The 17,752-nt window shown below is 48.0% G+C and overlaps 1 protein-coding gene across 3 annotated transcripts in view; it reads right to left on the minus strand.

Annotated features, from left to right (window-relative positions):
- Positions 1–238: 238 nt before the first annotated feature.
- MSI2 (musashi RNA binding protein 2) overlaps positions 239–17,752 on the minus strand; it is a 379,812-nt gene continuing 362,298 nt past the window's right edge. The window contains exons 12-13 of one of the 3 annotated variants that reach the window (XM_045525690.1): positions 9,727–9,935; positions 239–5,420 (exon numbers count right to left, since the gene is read on the minus strand). In XM_045525690.1, the coding sequence (XP_045381646.1) occupies positions 5,379–5,420; positions 9,727–9,935 (251 nt within the window). In that variant the 3' untranslated portion in view covers positions 239–5,378. Of the gene's footprint in view, positions 5,421–7,884; positions 7,958–9,726; positions 9,936–17,752 lie in introns of those variants that run through there. The other 2 variants (XM_045525689.1, XM_045525691.1) reach the window with 2 other exon arrangements.

The raw sequence follows: 17,752 nt of genomic DNA on the forward strand, positions 1-17,752 counted from the left end.
ACCTTCCTCTATTAATCCAGCGCATCCTGCAGCCTGCTCTGCCAGCCTAGTCCTCTCCCTGTCACGGCTCCCTGGGGACAGGGAAGGGGCTTCTTCTCCGCTGGATGCTCCTGGGCCAACATTCCTGCTGGGGGGCGAGGGGAAGCAGGTATGACTCCGTAGTATCCTCCCCCCTAAAACCAAACAACAGCTCTCCCCCACCCTAGCCTCCTCCGAAAGTGAAAGAACACCAAACAACTCTGTTCAAAACAGTTTATTTCATTTTATTTTTTTTTTGTCAGACAAACACATTGATTTCTGGACCACAGTAGAGGATGGAAACCTTTCACAAACTTATTTATTTGAAAATACAAATATAAAATTATACTTTCCACATCTGTGATGTGAGAGACTGCCATCCACATAGTAATTTTTTACAACAGGGCTTTAAGAAAGCCACACACAAAGACCTGAAAGATGCTTGAGATATATATATATATAGATACATATATATGTATATATATAAAAAAAATACTCACTACCAAAGTTCTCATCAGTTTCATACTAAAGTATAAAAGTAAGGGTGAGGTCAGCCACAGTGCTAGGGAGAGTTTTATTTAGATACATTTATGTCCACATGAAACGCTTAGACTTGCATCCTATTTATTACACATGGAATTCCGCATTTACAATACACCATGAACGGCAGATTGGCTAGCCCACGCTACTCAAGAGGACACGCACGGATTCCACACAGGATGGTACAGTATGTACAGAATACAGTAGTAGAGAGCCTTCTGGGAGGCTCTGGAACTTTTGTCTCTCAGCCCCCAGGCCCCTCCCCCCTCACGCCCCTGCCTCCCGGAAATGAAATCCTGTCTGCGACAATACATTCTGATGATTTGATAGCCAAGTGTTTGGATTAAGGTTGCTCCCCAAGAGGAGATGGGTTGTATTTATATGTTTCTGCGTTTTAGTTTATTTACTTTTTTTTTTTTTTTGGTGACAAAAAAAAAAAAGAAAGAAAGAAAAAGAAAACAAACATATTACAGTATTAAAGTATTGCTTAACTTTCAGCGTCTCCTTGTGTAGTGTCTGTGCCCAGGAGGGGCTGAGCTGACTTCTGCTTGCTTTCTACTTTAGGGTGAGGGTGGGGAAACCCGCCAGTGTCACTCTTCAATGTGCTTATCTACAGTCTGTCCCTCTCCTCTACCTTCGGCCTCCCCTGCTTTTGCTGTCCTTGGAAGATGGCCAGGCTTGTGAAGCACATTCAAGAAAAAAAAAAAAAAAAAAAAATTCTCCCCTCCCCCACCCCCAGTCTCTTTCTGTCCCTGCGTGCCACTTGCAACCGATAAAGAGAAGTATGAGTTAGTGTTTCTTTTGTAAACAATTTCATATGCAATATAATACAGAAAGCATGGCTGACCTTCAATAAAAAATGTAGTAAACTATATTGCTTTATTCTTGAATATGCTGCAGTGAGTGAATGGCAGAATGAGCAGTGTGGTGGTGGTGGTGGAGGCTAAGTCCCTAGCCCTCGTTTGCACTAAAGATCAAAATAGGTTTTGTTTTTCTATTTGGAACCAAAAATAAATTTTTTTTTTCCAAAATCCCCAAATGAAAAAGAACAACAACCAAACCACCCCCCCCCCAAACAAAATCAAAAACAAAAACAAAACAAAGCCAAAAACAAAAACTGAACACCTTTCAGGTCATTAGAACCAACAATTACCCAATGATTTTTATACTAGTCTAGCAAGATGTGTGTAACATTCACTGGCTGTGATTGCTGTGCAGTGAGACATTAAATGACAGCAATAGAGCCATGCTACCTTAAAGTCCAAGCTACGAGTTCAAATTAAGATGAAGGTTATGAAGGATAAAAACGCAAAGGCCTATTGGGGCTTCGTTTGAATCAAGCCAATGAGCGACTGGGATAGAGCACGAGGCTGTTTGGTTTTCCCAATGGGTGTAAGGAAGGCCACAAACCAAGTCTGCGGAAGCTCCCGGAGAACAGACCGAAGGCTCGGTCGTCTCCATCAGCCCCAAGTCCAGGTAGAACCAGGACTGGGGCCAGGAGCTAATGCCGCTCACTCTCCTCTGCGTGGGAGGAGAGGAGTTCGGGGGTCTCAGGCAGATGGATCTGGAAGCCAGAAAGTCACCCGGTGGCTATTTGATAATTCCGGGGAAAAGCCATCAGCCAAGAGGGTTTCTCCCCCAGGGAAGGCGAAAGGTGGTTTCCCATGTTCGCCATTGAGCTTAACTGAAACAAAGACAAGGCTGAACATCAGTGCTAAAAGAATTTACAAAAATCTTTCAAAATGGACTTCTAGATGGATGGGGGGACTAACGTGAACCTTAACCTAGGTAGCCACATTTAAACATATCGGATTTCCACGAGATTTGTGCTATGGGCTACTGGGTCTCTTCAAAAGGTATATAAACATCTAAAACATATTCACACAGATTATCAATTTCTTCTGAGCATTCTTAAAAAAATATTTTTTCTCTTAGTAAAATCATTTTAATATACCATGCCTCCCTCTTTTAAAAAATAAATTAAAAAAATCCAGTTTTGCATATCTAGCATTAGCATTTAAGGTAGTATGGCACACCCCTTCACAGTGAGGGGGGATGGGGGTCTACAAAACGCCGTGGAGTCTGCCGGCATTTTAACATTGTGAGACCTTGGGTTAGTTGAAACCACATCAGATCAGCAAAAATAAAATGAAACTTGAAATTGAAAAAAAAAAAAAAATTAAAGGAAAAAACTGCCCCAAAATTATTAGCTGTTTTTTTTTCTTTTTTTCATAAATAAGAGAAAGTTCTATCCTTACTGGTCCTAAATCTGAATAACTATGTCTAATTTTTTAAACCTTAATTATGTTATACCTATCAATATGTACTAGAAGAAAGAGGAGAAAAAAAGTCACTACACTAGTACCAGGACAGCACGCTTACAAGATAGCCATTTTATACATTATTAACATACAATGATCAACAAAGAGTCTTTTAAGAGGTGATGAGGGTGCAGAGAAAAGGAAGGGAAGTACAGTACATCACCAACATAGACAAAATAGTAATTAAATTCCCTAGTCTAGACACTGAATTGATGGGAATTTACTGTCTCTGTTTTTTCCTTTGTTTTTGCTTTTAAATAAAACTTCTATTTTGTTATTTGATTATTTGAACAAAGTTTTGATATTTTTAAAAGCGCCCAGCATTGTATTTAACCTGGTTGTTTGGAAATTCAAAAAGAGAAAGGAAAAAAAAAAATAACAAAAAAGCCTCGCCAAACAACCTTTTATTGGAAAAACAAAGAACATGATTTTTTTATTATTATTTAAAAAAATGTTGTTGCTGTTTAATTAGAATTGAAAAAGCTTTTTTTCTTTCTTTCTGAGTTAGCATTTTGGAGTCTTTAGTTCGAAGATGATTTTGCCCTACCATGTCTGTGAATGTCTACATTAGTCTACTTTGTTAGTAAAATTTATAAAAATAGGAGTGCAGCAGCTCTTTATAATAAATGTCGCATTCAGTGTCTCATACTGGCTGTGCCTTAAGTACCAAATTTATAAACGTAACAATTTAAAAAATATTAATAAAACGTCAATATCACATTTTAAAAAAGAAAAAAATATATATCCACACTACAATATGTTTTAATGCCATCTATTGAGTTGTACTTCTATAGTTGCTGTTGCCGACCTATTACCAATATTTAAAAAAAAGTTAAATTAAAAAATATCCTTCATCATAAGTATCTTTCCCCAACCGAGGACCATATATTATAACAGCCAAATGTTAAACATGTGCAAACAGGAAATTGTCAGTTTTTCCCACCAGTCACAGTGCAGTGATGTTTATACTTTTTACTTTTAAAATTCTGTTTACATCTACAATAAATTAAAAAAAAAAATTCTTCCATAGCCTCTCTGGTGATACTTGCAGCACTGAGGTATTAAAAAAAATATATAAACCAAAAGGTTCCTTTCCTAATTTGTAAATAGAAAGTGAATGGAGAAAGGGTTGTGTTAATGCAGGCTCGTCCACTCCTGGCCCGAGGGCCCCCAGATCTGGGAGCGGGGTGGGGGGCAGGGGGGAGAAGAGAGGCAAAGTGTCCTAGGGACCTTTGGAGGTGCTGAAATGATTGGACAATAGAAAATGATCAAATATTTAAAAATTAAGACTGAAAAAGAATGTCCCCCCCATCCCCCCCACCCCAAGCCAAACAGGTGTGCTTTGAAACTTTAAATATGTTAAATATTAAAACTGTAGCTTTGTTTTTTTTTTTTAAAAAACGTCTTGGGAAAAGCAGTTTTTCATATTTTAAATAAAAATCTAACTAGACGGTAACATTTGAAGCTGTGCACAGACGAGAGGTTAATAGGCTGGTACGACACTAATACAGTTCTTAGGTCTATCACACAGACAAAGGAGCTGAACAGTGCTCTAACTTGTCCTGGGGTCGCCCCGGCAGCTGGGTGTTCTTCCTCTCAGCCACTCACTTTGCCAACATTCCCTTCCCTCCTCCTTCTGCAGAGCATCAAACTGCCTGGGACCGACGCCCTCACAAAAATATTTTTGATTCTCTCTTTCTTAATAGTTTCTATGTAGTTAATGGAATTGTATTTACAACATTTCTTTTTTAGAATTCACAATTTCAAAAAACCTTATAATATCACCTCTTTCAACAGAAAAAAAAGCACTTATAGAAAAGGAGGACACTCAAAACACTGTCGTCCTTACCTTATTGCCGAAAATAGATATACTCAGGTTAACAAAGAGACATCACAAAAAAGAACAGCTAGAGAGTCTGTTAATTAGCCTACTACATCTCACTTCTCCTACAACGCAAAATAGAAAGTGTATGCCCGCCTCCCGCCCCGCACTTCACAATGTCGCTTCAGTGTGTGCTAAAGTTCCACCTGAAAATTCATACAGTCTCAGAATTGGTACCAAAATATTGAGAGTACTATTACCATCTCAGCATCCTTTAAAAGTAAGAACAGAATCAAAACAAGCAAAAAAAAAATTTCTTTTAAGAAAAAAATAACTTCTTAATATAACAATTATACTATGGTTAGCTTTGAACTAGATATTAAAGCTATGTGACTACTGGACTAAGTCAAAATCACTACTAAATGTGATTCAAAGAGATTTCAAAGGAGAAGGGGAAGAGAGGAGGGGATGGGAAACCATCAAGAAAAACAAAACAAAACCAAACCAAAATCATGGGTTATATACACATTGAAAAGCTGTTGTCTTATATTACAGCAGATTCGTGAGATGATGAGATGTAGCCAACCCTCGATCCGAAGTGAGCCATCTCTGGTTGGGATGGGGAGTGAGGCTGGTGGGGGTCCAGGTCTGAGGACATCACCTAAACAAAGGGCCACTCAGAAACTTCGCCCAGTCTTGCCTGGACATCCAGGTATGCTCTGTAGGGCAGGCCAGGTCAGGTATGCCCAGAAGAAAACAGAAAGTGGGGTGGGAGGAGAAAGAAGTGTCAGGCAAGTATACGATTGATTCCAGTGTTTTAACTAGAGCTTTCAAAGAAGGACTTCATCGGGCTACTGCACACGTGTGAAAATGGCCCGGCTAACAGCTTGCTGAGATCACAGCTTGGGAAACCTGACATCTAAGCCACGCTGATGCTGGGAAGAGGAGAGCTCTATAACTCACTTTGCTGATTTGATACAACACTGTGGAATTCTCGAGGTAATGGTAGGAAATGTGGTCAGCAAATGTGGTCATGCTGTGTTTTTGGCTTGATTGGCAAATTGCACCTTGACCAGAGATACTTTTTCTGTTTAAACTTCTGTTTTCAAAGCTCAACGTTTTTTAAAAGCTTTGGCCTTTATTAGATACCTGTCAATGATTGCTAATAGCTGAAAATGCAAATTTGTAATGAAAAATCATATTACATACCTAAAAACTGAAGGTCAGAATACTTAACAAACTATGCAACAAATAACCAGCTTTGGTTATAGGAAACAAAAACAGGCCCAGATTCACAGACTTGCTAACTGAGTCTCCCTGAATTGACCAGGGGCTTGGGCTCCTCTTTTGAGGATGGCATCAAATGTCAGAGGGTCACCTCTGATGGGGCCACTGTGTGTGTTTGACCAGTGCTTCCAAACTGCTGCGGTGCAGCCACGTGACTCTGTTAGCTCACTTAATCCATTTTGGAAGGGGGTAGGTTGCTACCTCCACTCTATCGGCTACTTTAGCCTTCTCTGGAAATTGATCCTAAGGTTGGATGAGGGAGGATGGGCTGGAGCAGCCTCCTCCCCTACCCCTAAGGGAAGGCTGCAACAGCCCTGGAGGGCGCAGAGCTGTGGGCAGGAAGCCCTAATCCACTCCTCTTTCTCCAGGGGCACTGGCGGCCCCAGTGTCTGGCCTTCCAAGGATCTGCTGTGTCTGGTAGTTGCTTAATCCCCTCTTCATCGGACTCCACAAAGAGCTGGAGCCACCCTCAGCCCTCAAAGTCCTTGGATAACTCAGCCCCCCTTGCTCTTAGAGAAACCCTACTTCCCCTGGGCCCCCAAACCCAGCTCAATTAGTAGCGAGTAGCTGTCCTTCACACTGTTAGCGGCCTCTGGCTCTGGCCAGCAATGGCTGGGTCAGTGCTCGAGGGGAAGTGGAGGCGAGGGGTGGGAGAATTCACACACAGGGGTTTATTTGGTTAAGAGAGGCGGTTGCGTTAGTTGACGTGATTCCTTAGCGGCAACATTAGAGAAATCCAAGAGATTTATAGAGCTCAACTCAGCCTGGTTCCCCCACTGGTCTCAACCCACAGAGTCCCGATTGACTCAGGGGCCAGGAACAATCCCCCTACGGGAGAGGCATGCTACTAACTGCAACCCCAAGTTCCCTCTAGCCTTGCTTCTCCTATGACCCAACTCCAAGAGGGAAAGGCTTTGTGACCCAGCGGGATTTTCTGAGTGGGGCCCATTCCCTGGCCTCAGTTGTCACCCTCCCTTTTCCAAAGACAGAGACCCATGTTCCAGCCCTACAGACTAACGTGCTAACACAGGACGCAGCTAGTGCTTCCATGAGGGCAACTTCTCCCTTCTCCGTGTCCTTCCCAAGAATAATGGATACTCATTTTCAAAGGAGAACGTGGCAAGAGGCTTCCTCACTGCCCCAACCTCCCCTCTCTTCTGTTTCACCCCCTCCGTATCCCCATCATAGTGATTTAAAAAATGTTTAATTAACTTGAGCTCAGTTTAAAAGGTTAGGAAACTGGCAGGGATCCAAATCCACGTTACTCAGGTGATGTCGTTAATTTAATTTGCTTTTCATGTGGTAATCTGGATAATTACTCAGTAGTTACTGGCAAAAAATGTTTTCTTTTCACTAAAAGGTGGAGTCTGGCTGTTTGACTGCACGAACCCCATTGGCTGAGCCCCAGCGAGCCCTGGGGAGCTGAAGGGGCCCAGCAACCCACAAGGTCACATCGCAAGACCAGCGGCCTGGCCCCCACCCCCTTCCCCCAGGCCTGGCCCCAGGGCTTCCCTGTCTCCATCCCCCGGGACGGGCACAGCACGAGATCGCTTCCAGTTTCCCACACTCTTGATTGTATGTCACGACAGAGAAAGATGAAGCATGGGGAAGATAGAGAAAAGGGGTCAAAAGAACCAAATCAAGGGAAAAAAAAAAGAGAGAGAGAGCGAGAAACAGTCAAAAAGGTAGGGGTCGTGATTAAAAGCTGGAGGAAGGGATGAGAGATTAAAAGACTGGATTTGTTTTTGCCCCCACCCCCCTGAAAAGGGGTCCAGAAAGAGGAGAGAGAGATGTTGATGTGATGAGACAAGGGCATGTGCGTACATGTATGACCCAGTGCACATACGTGTACGGACACGCCGGCAGGGCGGAGACACATGGCAGAGACGGTAATACCTCAGAGTGAGATGGCAACGAAAGCACCTGCTCAATGGTATCCATTTGTAAAGGCCGTTGCAATCAAAGGTCCCTAAAATTGCACAATTGTTAAGGTCATCAGTGCGCTATACATGGGAACAGATTGTCACATTCTGGGAAAGGAAATTATCTCTAGGACTAGTCTGTGGTTGCCAGCATGAATATGTAATTCTGAGACACCGTGCCACGAGGGGCCAGGATGGCACCCTCCCCAGCTCCGAACCCGGCCCCCACTCCCCCCGCCCCCACCCAAGCCTGTCTGTTTGCCCAGGCGAAACCAAGAGCCAGATTGAGAGGGGTGGCTGGGCGGTGGGCAAGGGGGGGACTCATGCCCCAAATGATGGGCATGGTGGCCCTGAGCCCCAGAGGGCAAAGGTAAGAGTCTCTGTCCACAGTCTCAACAGCTCCAGCTGGGGAGAAGAAATCCCGGTGCAGACAATCCGGTGCGATGCTCTGTGATTATTGCAGAAAAACAGCACAGCACACAGGTCAGAAGACCCAGGTTTTCAAGAACAAATAAGGTCTGTGTTTCTGGACGCTGGAAATGTAAATGAGTTGTGTTCCAAGTGGTGATAGATGGTGCCCCAAACTGATGCGGCTCTCAGGTGAATAATAATATTCTAGATTTGGTGCTACAGCTGGTCCAAGGGGATTAGACTCATCAAACGACTGACTTAAGTGATACTGGCTTGGGAGTGGAATTGAACAAGGACCCAGACTGCACAGGCAGGGCTGGCAGACGTGTGTGTGTGTGTGTGTGTGTGTGTGTGTGTGTGTGTGTGTGTATGAGACACTGTGTGGACAGGCTCCCAACACCAGGGAGCACACGCGAGGCCACCCCGGGGCCCCAGACTGTCTGCACTTAGTTTGTTCTCCGCAGCCTGGCCCTCAAGGCAGGGCTGCCCCGCTCTGTCCCAGAAGCAGGGTCTGACAGGAATGTGACCTGGGACAGCAGACCCTCTCATCTTAGCTCAAAACCAAACTGCCTCCAAAATGCTGAGGTGGGCCAGGGCAGAGGTTGGGCGATTTTCTGTTTCCAAAATGGAAGGGACAGCGAGCGAGTGGGCTCAGGCACATTCATGCTCACACACACCGGGAGGGAGAAGAACAATACAATCTGAAAACAGCATGCAAATCTGTTAAGCAAATTTCCATTGCCTGGATTAGTCAGATTATAGAACCACAGAGCATTACAAATATCAAATGCATCTGGCCTTCAGGGGGCTGCAGCTACAGAACGCAAATGGGGACTTACTCGGAACCTGGAAACTGGAAGACACGTTAGCAAAGGGAACTGCCTGGGAGGGGGCTTGCACCCACACGGCCTCCCGGGCACCAGCGTTGCCGCTGGACCTTAGGCTGGGGGCTCTATGGGGGATCCAGAGGGAGGCGTGTCCCAGCCCATATGACAGTCTCCAGTCTCCAGGGATCAAGGAAGCAGGCTGCTACTGAGGACCCACTATGTGCCAGCATGTGGCATCTACTATTTCCATTAATTCTCCCGCAATCTTTTGAGGAAGACATACTTATTCTGTTTTGCAGCCAGAGGAATGAGGTTCAGACGGCTATGTAAGTGGCTCAAGGCTGCACGGGCTGAAGGTGACAGAGCGGTGATTTGCACCTGACCTGCTCACGTGGGAGGCACTCGGGACACATCTGGACAGAGGGGCTTCGGCCCTTGGTAGCCGGTGTGATGTTGTTGATGGGGACCCACTGTCCTCTCCTGTGCCCCCAACTCTGGGCTCTCCTGGCACACCCACAGGCCACAAGGAGTTGGTCAGGAACGAGGAGGTAGGAGGGCAGGGGAAGGCAGGTACTTACAGCTATGCCATGGCCGAAGCCCGAGCCCGGCTGTGGGCTGGCCGCACTTATGTAATTCCCCACTCCGGAGTCCTGGCTGGCAGGGCCATAGAGATCGGCGACAGGTCCTGGGCTGTTGGCCCCCGGGAAGCCTCCGGGCCGCGCCGGGTTGGAGCCTGCCGGGGAAGCGGGCGCGCCAAAATTCGGTTGAGCACTGTAGCTATTCAGGACTGGTGTGCAGAGAATAGAGCTGGGTATGAGGCCAGAAGCCAGGCATGCACCGGTCATTACAAGCCAAACACTCGAGAAAAACAGCTTAGGCCCAACTTCTAACACTCAACCAAGGCCATGCGAAAACATCAGCAGGGACTCAAGAATACTCAGCCCAGGCTACTACTAAGAAGCTTGGAGCTCCAAAAATATAGAGAATAAAAAAACAATCATTCAACACACTACGGCAACCAACCGGAGGTGCTTCACTGCCCACCAAATTATCACAATAGAAATAGAGATATATATGGAAGAGAGAGAGAGAAAGAGAGAGATTTTTTTTCACATCTGAATTGATGCTCATGCAGTCTTCTAGGTCTGGGCACGTTGAGACAGCATTCACATCCCATGCAAACTACAAAGGAACTAGTTTTAGACTACACATTGTGTTAATATTGATATTAAAACGTGACAGGAAACAAAGCAATTTGTGTCCAGGAAAAAAAAAAATCTTTGCGGAGGGGATTTTTGATTTTTTGGTGTATGTGTATGTGTGTGTGTGTGTATGTGTGTGCACACTTCACTTTTTCTTTTTTGTTTTTGGATCCATTCAATGACAAATTTGCTTTTTTAAAAAGACAAAAAAGATCTCCATTCTCCACCCCCTCCCCCCCCAACCACTCCCCCCTCCCCACTGGCTATTCCCTCCCTCCCCTCCCATTTAGATCCCTGCATGACAGTCGTCAATACTGAACGTGGTCGTGGTCGGAGGATGGGATATGTCATGGAAAGTTTGGGCATCTTTAACGTAACAGTAATGATGGCGGCAGAGGGTTCCCTTTTGGGGTGGAGAGCGGGGATGGACGGAGGGGATGGGTGGCGATGGTAAACCTGGAGGCTGGGGCCAAAGCTGGGGTGGAAGCCAGAGGTTCTACAGGACACCCACACACTCACCTCCTGCAGGAGAAGGAAAGGGGGGATTTAAACTTTTTTTCCTTTTGTTTAAAAACAAAAAAAAGACAAAGAAGTATGAATGCAGAGCATACCGACTGAACCAATTTATAGCTAAACCACATCTGACCGAAATGCCTGCCTTCTGTTGTCACCCGCAGGTATCAACTCCAGACGGAGAGAAGAGAGCTCGAGTGCACCTGTGCTACAGAGAGAGGTGACCTCACGCCCAGGGATCCAGAGAGCGGTGGGGCTGCAGATGGGGGCCGCGGGCAGCCGAAGGTGCCACCACCTCAGGTCTCTCTGTCTCCCTCCCTCCCCCACATCCCACCGTTCCCACCCTAATGAGGGCCATGGCCTGTCAACCGGGTTAATTTTGTCTCACCTTTATTTCTCCTTAGTAGCTTAAACTGTAGTTTCTTTTCCAAAATGGAAAAAAAAATTTTTTTTTAATTGTAAAAGTAAGTTCTCATTGATTTTTAAACATCAAGGTGAGTCTAGGGCCGGCCACTTTGGGGCTACAGATAGGCTGAGCACCACACGGTTCTACATCTTCAGCTCCGAGGGGCTGCTCTTCACAGCAATCACTGCTCCGCCTGCCCACCGCCCCCCACCCCCCCGGAATCCCCTTCTGCTCTGGGACCAGCCACCTTCAACCGCAGAGGGAAAGAACGTCCATGCAGAGAGGAGAGTCACTCTTGCCCTTGCCCTTGCCCTTGCCCTTCCCTGGGGTCCTATGGTTTGAGGCCCTCACTCCTGGTGGGGCTGGAAGAGCCACAAGTGGATGGATTTTCACCCACTTGTCACAGGGATGGGAAGAGATTGACAACGCACTCAAGCCAGGCTGGCAGGAGACTGAGACGAGACACCAAGATGCAAAGGAGACCAAACCAAGCCAGGCCTGTCTCAGCAGAGAAAAGGGAACCACCGGCTGCCTCCGGATGCCCTTGGGGCTGGAAGCTGGAAGGTGAGCCCCTTTGGAGATGCAGCTGAGAAATGAATAAACTGGCCGATGGAAAGAGCAGGTTAAAGAGGAAAAGAAAAAAAAATTACAGCAGTTTAGAGCAAGCGAATGACTTATTTGGGAATGCCCTGGCAGACAAAGGGGATGGGGGTTTTTGAATATAGAAGATTAAACTGGCCGATAACATTTAGCCCCTCTCACTCATGGAGGCAAATATCAAGCCGAGATATTCAAAGGCGGTATGATCTTGGTCTAACACACTTTTCTTCTGGGCTCAGGAAAATGGAAGGAGCTCAGACAGTGGACTCCTGGTTTTCCCTGGCAGCTGACACCCTCCCTATACAAATGCACTAAGTAGCGGGTTCTGTTTTAGGGTGATAGGGCAGGGTGGGGATGAGGAGGCCCAGTGGAAGATGGAGAGACAGAGAGATTTTTGGGCTGCTTTCTCATCTGGCTGGATGTGGACCCAGGAAGATGTTGGGCAGGCGCCCCTGTCTAGGGGTTGAGGAGAAGGCAGGTTCAGGTCTTGGCTCCTTCCAGCGGGGAGAGCCACCTAGAGGCTAATCTAGCCAGCAGAAGCAGGATGTGGCAGGTCCGTGGAAAGATGCTGTCCAGAAATGCTCCCCTCCGTAGGCTTAGAAGACAAGAGGGCTGTTGGCATTACACCCATCCCTGGCAACCTCTCCCACTCCTGGGTGCAGGGAGGCCTGTGGCTTAAGAGTTGGCCCGAAGGGAATTTCACAATAAGCAGCTCATCTGAGGCCTATTACCACCCCTCCCTGCTCAGTCATCTTCCATCAAATGACACTAAAATCACCGTGGAGAAGACACTGTATTAGAATGCAGCTTTAAAACCCCACGTCCCATTTTATTATGCACTTGCTCATCACAACGCCTGAGTCCCAGCTCAGTCACCTTGCAAATATCCCCCAGCCAGGGGCAAAAGACTGGGCTGCTGGGTCCCCACTAGAGGGCGAAGCTGGCAGGCAATAAGCATCCAGTTCCGGGCTGGTCCCCTTTCTCTAGGCTTCTGGGCAGTGGAACCTGCAGCCTCCAGGGCTGGGGGCATGAGAAGAGAGGTGCCTCTGGGCTCCACAGTGAACACTTCTGTCTCTCTCCATGGGCAGAAGACCCAGGCTCCACAAAGCACGTTAAAGTCCCCGAACAAGCCATATGGAAACCCGTGCATCTCTGGGGACACTCATAAAAAGCAATGCTCTGGCTGCTTAGGAAAGAACGGGAACTGCCACTTGGGACATAAACTTGTCAGTAGTCGTTCCTGCCGTCTGACAGCGGGAAGGCATTAGGGACAAAGTAATTTTCTTCTTTTGCAAAGTCAGCGTAACTCCACGTACTGAACGCTGGCTGGCTACACATACGCAGTGAAGGGGGTCATTTGAGAACTCCCTCTCCCTCTGAGCTGTGACCACAGGAGAAGAGGCGGGGTGGTGCTGGTTGTTGCGGGGACAGCGTGAAGCCGAGTCCCTGACCCGAGGGTGCTTTCTGTAGAAGTCACTCTCTAGCCGATTCTCGATTATCTGTCTCAAAGGGAGGGTGCCTTTCCCCAGGCACTGGGACTCACTTTGAGGGGCCAGAAACAGTCCCACGTAACCAGGATCAGCTCAGGAAGAGGAGACGGGACTTTGCTCTGAACAGGCCAGGGCATCTTGTCTGCTGCTCAGCAAGGCGGGGGGTGCGGCGGGAAGGAGTAAATATTGTGGAATAAATAAACAGAGCTGAGATTTATAAATTGGATATTATGACTCTTGTCCCAGGGGAGGACAATGTCTTGCAACCACCTTGGCGTTTCTGCAGCAGGAGCTATGAGCATTCGGTGGCTTTGGAATGAGCCCTGCTCTAGGCTGGCAGTTTGGGGGCCTGCTGTGTGAGCAGGCTCACCTCTTCAGCAGCAGCTCCGGGCGTGTCCACAGCAGAGGTTTAATCCTGGGCAGGTTCCTCTTTACCCCTCACCCCACCCCCACCCCCTGGCATCCTCTGGGCTCTCGAGTCCAGGCGGTACCCTCAGAGAGGCAGCGATGGTGTAGAGAAAGGAGCACTGGACTTGGAGTCAGAAGACCTGAGTGTGACCCCCAGCCCAGCCCTTACAGCTGTGTGCCTTGGCCTAAGCCCCGCACAAGCCCGAGTCCTCGTTTGCAACATGCGAGTGACGCCGTCCTTATTCTGTCTGACTCACTGGGCTGCTGAGAGAATGAAAACGAGAAAGTGCTCTGTAACTTGTCAAGTTTAGAACAAATACACCTATTTCTGAAATAGCTGTGTATGTAGAGCTCAGCAAGGCAGGTAGCATATGCAGATTTAGGAAAATCTGATATAGGAAAATGCAATTCATTCGCCATACAAATCAGGAGGTGATTTACAAAGGGATCCAATTTATCCACGTGGTGCATTTAATCATCTTGGACCTGAAGAAAGGACTCCTGGGAATGGCGGGCAGGAAAGCAAGGGCACTAAATCTCAGCGAGGACGGCAAGAGGAAATGCACCTGAATGTAAGTTGGAGGCATTTTACGTTGGATAAAAGGAGGAACTTCCTGTCCATCAATAAAAGATCTTGAAGGCTGACCTTGGAAGGCCCACGAATCTCACCCTGGAGACTTTAACAAAGATGAGTGCTGCACGCTTAGACCTTCACCCGCAGGGGCTGGACCCAAAGCTCAGGGGCACCTTTTGCTTCAGGGCTCCAAAGCCAGGCAGGGGAGACGCCTGCTGTCTGGCTGGCACACCTCTACATGTGGCCCTGCCCTGCTGTGGTCAGAAGGGGATGGGCTGCATGGGGGTGGGGAAGTGGTGAGAGTCAGAACTGCCTCACTGTAGGTCTAGGAGAGGTGTGGAAGTCTAGATATTTCTATATTGTCCTTAAGTGATACCACTGGGCCCAGAGAAAAAAGCTAGAGCCCAGGGGGCGAGGGACCCTTCGGAGGGCACCTCTGGCTCCAGGCCTGAAAACTGGATTATTACTGATCCTGAGAAAGGAACTGTTGACAAAATCCTTTCCAGATGAGCTCAGCCCACAGATCTGGGACAAGCCAGGAACCTGCTGAGTTCCAGCCCTAGACCCGGCTCCTGGTTTGGTGGGTCCCACATTTCCCCAGAGAGCAGGGCCAGCCCTCAGGCTGGTTCTAAAACCCTCACATAGCGTGCCAGTGGCACAGTGGGGGGCTCACACCACTGCTTACATCAGTGGAAGGAGAAAGTCCCAGACCCCCAGCACAAGGCCTCTGAGGAGGGCTTGTGGCTAGAACTACGTATTTTCTGTTGAGATACAGAAAACAGCCTTTCTCTTTCTATCCTGATGTTTTATTCTTGTCAGACCCCTGACGTGGGTCTGTGAGTGTGTCCCAAGCTCACAGAGGACCAGGCCAGGTGGGCTCTGGGTTGGCTGGCTGGGAAGGTGGGTGAGGGGAGGATGAGGATTAGGATGTGACCACCATCTGCTCATGGGGTAAATTCTGGGACGGAGCAGCCCTGAGTAGCCTTGGCCTGGAGGCCAAAGAAACCAGGCTTTTGTCATGAGACTAAAGAAGGAAATTTCTGGAGTCAGGTCAGGTTCCTGTTTCTCCCATGGGCTCTGAGGGCTGGAGCTTGTCTACAGGTTTCTAAGAGGAGAGGGAGAGGGGCCCTGGGCAGGGAAACGCCGTGACTCCAGAGCATCATGGAACTCCGGGCTGGCACGGGGGCTCCCCCTACCTGTGTGACCTCTCTGCCAGGCTGTCCCAGGCCAGACTTCAAGCCTCGAGTGCAAGATGGTGTTCCCGATCCCTCTCCAACGTGCATGGACATTTCAACAGCGCCTTTACCCTGAGCCACTAAAGCGCTCCAAAGAGGATGAGGGGAAAACCAACCCAGCAGACAAATGTTTACACTTTGGTGGAAGCAGGCGTTGTTTCAACACTAACATCCTGCTGCGTCTTCCTTAAATTAATTGGCTGCAGACTCCAGGCCTGCACAGGTTAGAACCTGCAAGAAGCAGCGGGCAAGGAGGCCCACCACAAACCACAGCACTTGGGGAACGCTGCACCAAGCCACCGGCAGCCGTGCTCGCAGCCCCGGGGAGCCCAGCTGCCTCCATCACCCCTCAGCTGTGGAAAGGCCGTGTGCGTGGGGTGACAGCAGAGCCTCTGCTTCCTCATCCAGCCCTCCCAGGCCTGAGACTCAAAGGGAAATACACAGGGAGCGAGTCGCTGTTGCCCGGAAATGACTCCCTCCTCTCTCTCGAGCAGTTTGGTGGCTCCAAGTTTCTCTTAGTTTTATCCCAAGAATGTCCCTTGCTTTGCTTGGATCCAGTGACTGCCTTTGTCCTTGAGACACATCCATCTCTCTTATTATTTCAAAAGAGAAACCAGCCTGGCTTTCCCCCACGTGTCCCCAGCCACCCTCTCATGCTGCTGTGCTGCCGTGTGCTCACTCACTAAGTCCCACCCCCAAAAGCCACATCCCTGCCTGCCCCCGGCCAGGGGGTCAGAACCTTGCTTGTGTCTTGTGATTTCACTCACTGCAGGTCAGTGTACTACAACACCCAGGGCCAGGGCTAGGGACTGTACGTGGTATCCTCAGCCATAATGAATAGCTATGTAAGAAGTAGGTATCACCCTGTCCCTGATAGCAGGGACAGCAGGGGAAGGCCTCATATTAGTGAGGGCAAAACGGGGTCTAGAGGTGAGAGCCAACAAGGCAAGAAGCACGGAGTTCTAGAAGCTGTATATTCTGCAAGTGCCAGGTTGGAAATGGAACTGCTTCTCATGAGCATCTACAGTGTCACCAGGTGCGCTGGTAGGTGCTTAACACCATCTTTCTTCATGCGCCTAACAAGTTGTAAAATTAGTTTTATCACCCTGTGTTACCGTTGAGGAAACCGAGGGTTCGAGCATCTAGGGAATGTGCCTAATGTCACACAGCGTCTCAGACAGGACTGAATCTGGCTTTAACTTGAAAGCATATGCTTTTAAAATTATGCTGCTCAGTTGTCCTGCCCTGAATCATAGTTTGACAAGGTTTCTTCTGTTTATTTGGATCTTTCTTGCCCCAGAAAAATCGCAAATTCAAGGATAAGGAATAGATTCTCCAACCTTGGAGTAGAAGCTTCTGAGGGCTTAGACCCTGTTGCCATTTCCAAATTAGGAGCTCCATGGCAGTGGAGACGTCTCCCCGATCAAGCTTGGGGGTTCTCTGAGGTCGGGCCCTGAATGCCACATGAGATAGGGGACTGCCTCTCTCCTGAGGACTAGGCCACCCTCCACTGTGCCACATCCCAAAGGACAAATAGCACAAAGCAGGCATGCAGTGTGGTGGGGTCAGGGTGGAAGTGGAGAGGGCACTGCCAGAGAAAGTGAGCCCTGGCCAAGCCTGGGCCTTCACTGGGACTCCCCCTCCCCCAACCCACCCCCCCCCAAGAAGTGCCTGGACCCAGCAGGGCACCCGGAAGGCTGATCTCAGTCCCAAAAGATCACTCCATTCTGCTGAGGGCAAAATGTGGGTAGCTGGCATGCCCTAGGACTGAACAGTATTTACTGCCCAATCACATCTAATAGAAACTCACTGCCTGGGGCTCCAGCAGCCAGGGGGTGGGGAGGGGAGGGTACCCGAGGGGCAGCCCCTTGAGGGCCTGTACAAAAGGCTTTCCACTTGAGCAGCCCCTCTGAAATGATTATAAAGGCGCAGGAGTTTAATCCATTTTTGATGTAAGCGCTAATAGTTGTGTGTCCTTGAAGTTCAAAGCGGGCACATACATGTCACTAATTAGCCAAGCATGCAGCCATTCAGCTCACTCTCATGTTTCTAGTTAGGTCTTTAATAACAAACAAACTCTGGCCTTACCAAAAGGCCCCCATTCCTCAGACGGTCAAGGAGGGCTCCTGTTTACAGTTGCTTCGGGCTGCTCATTCTATGCGTACATGCTTTTAAT

The sequence above is a fragment of the Lemur catta genome, chromosome 15 (assembly GCF_020740605.2).
Source record: "Lemur catta isolate mLemCat1 chromosome 15, mLemCat1.pri, whole genome shotgun sequence".
Classification (NCBI taxonomy): domain Eukaryota; kingdom Metazoa; phylum Chordata; class Mammalia; order Primates; family Lemuridae; genus Lemur; species Lemur catta.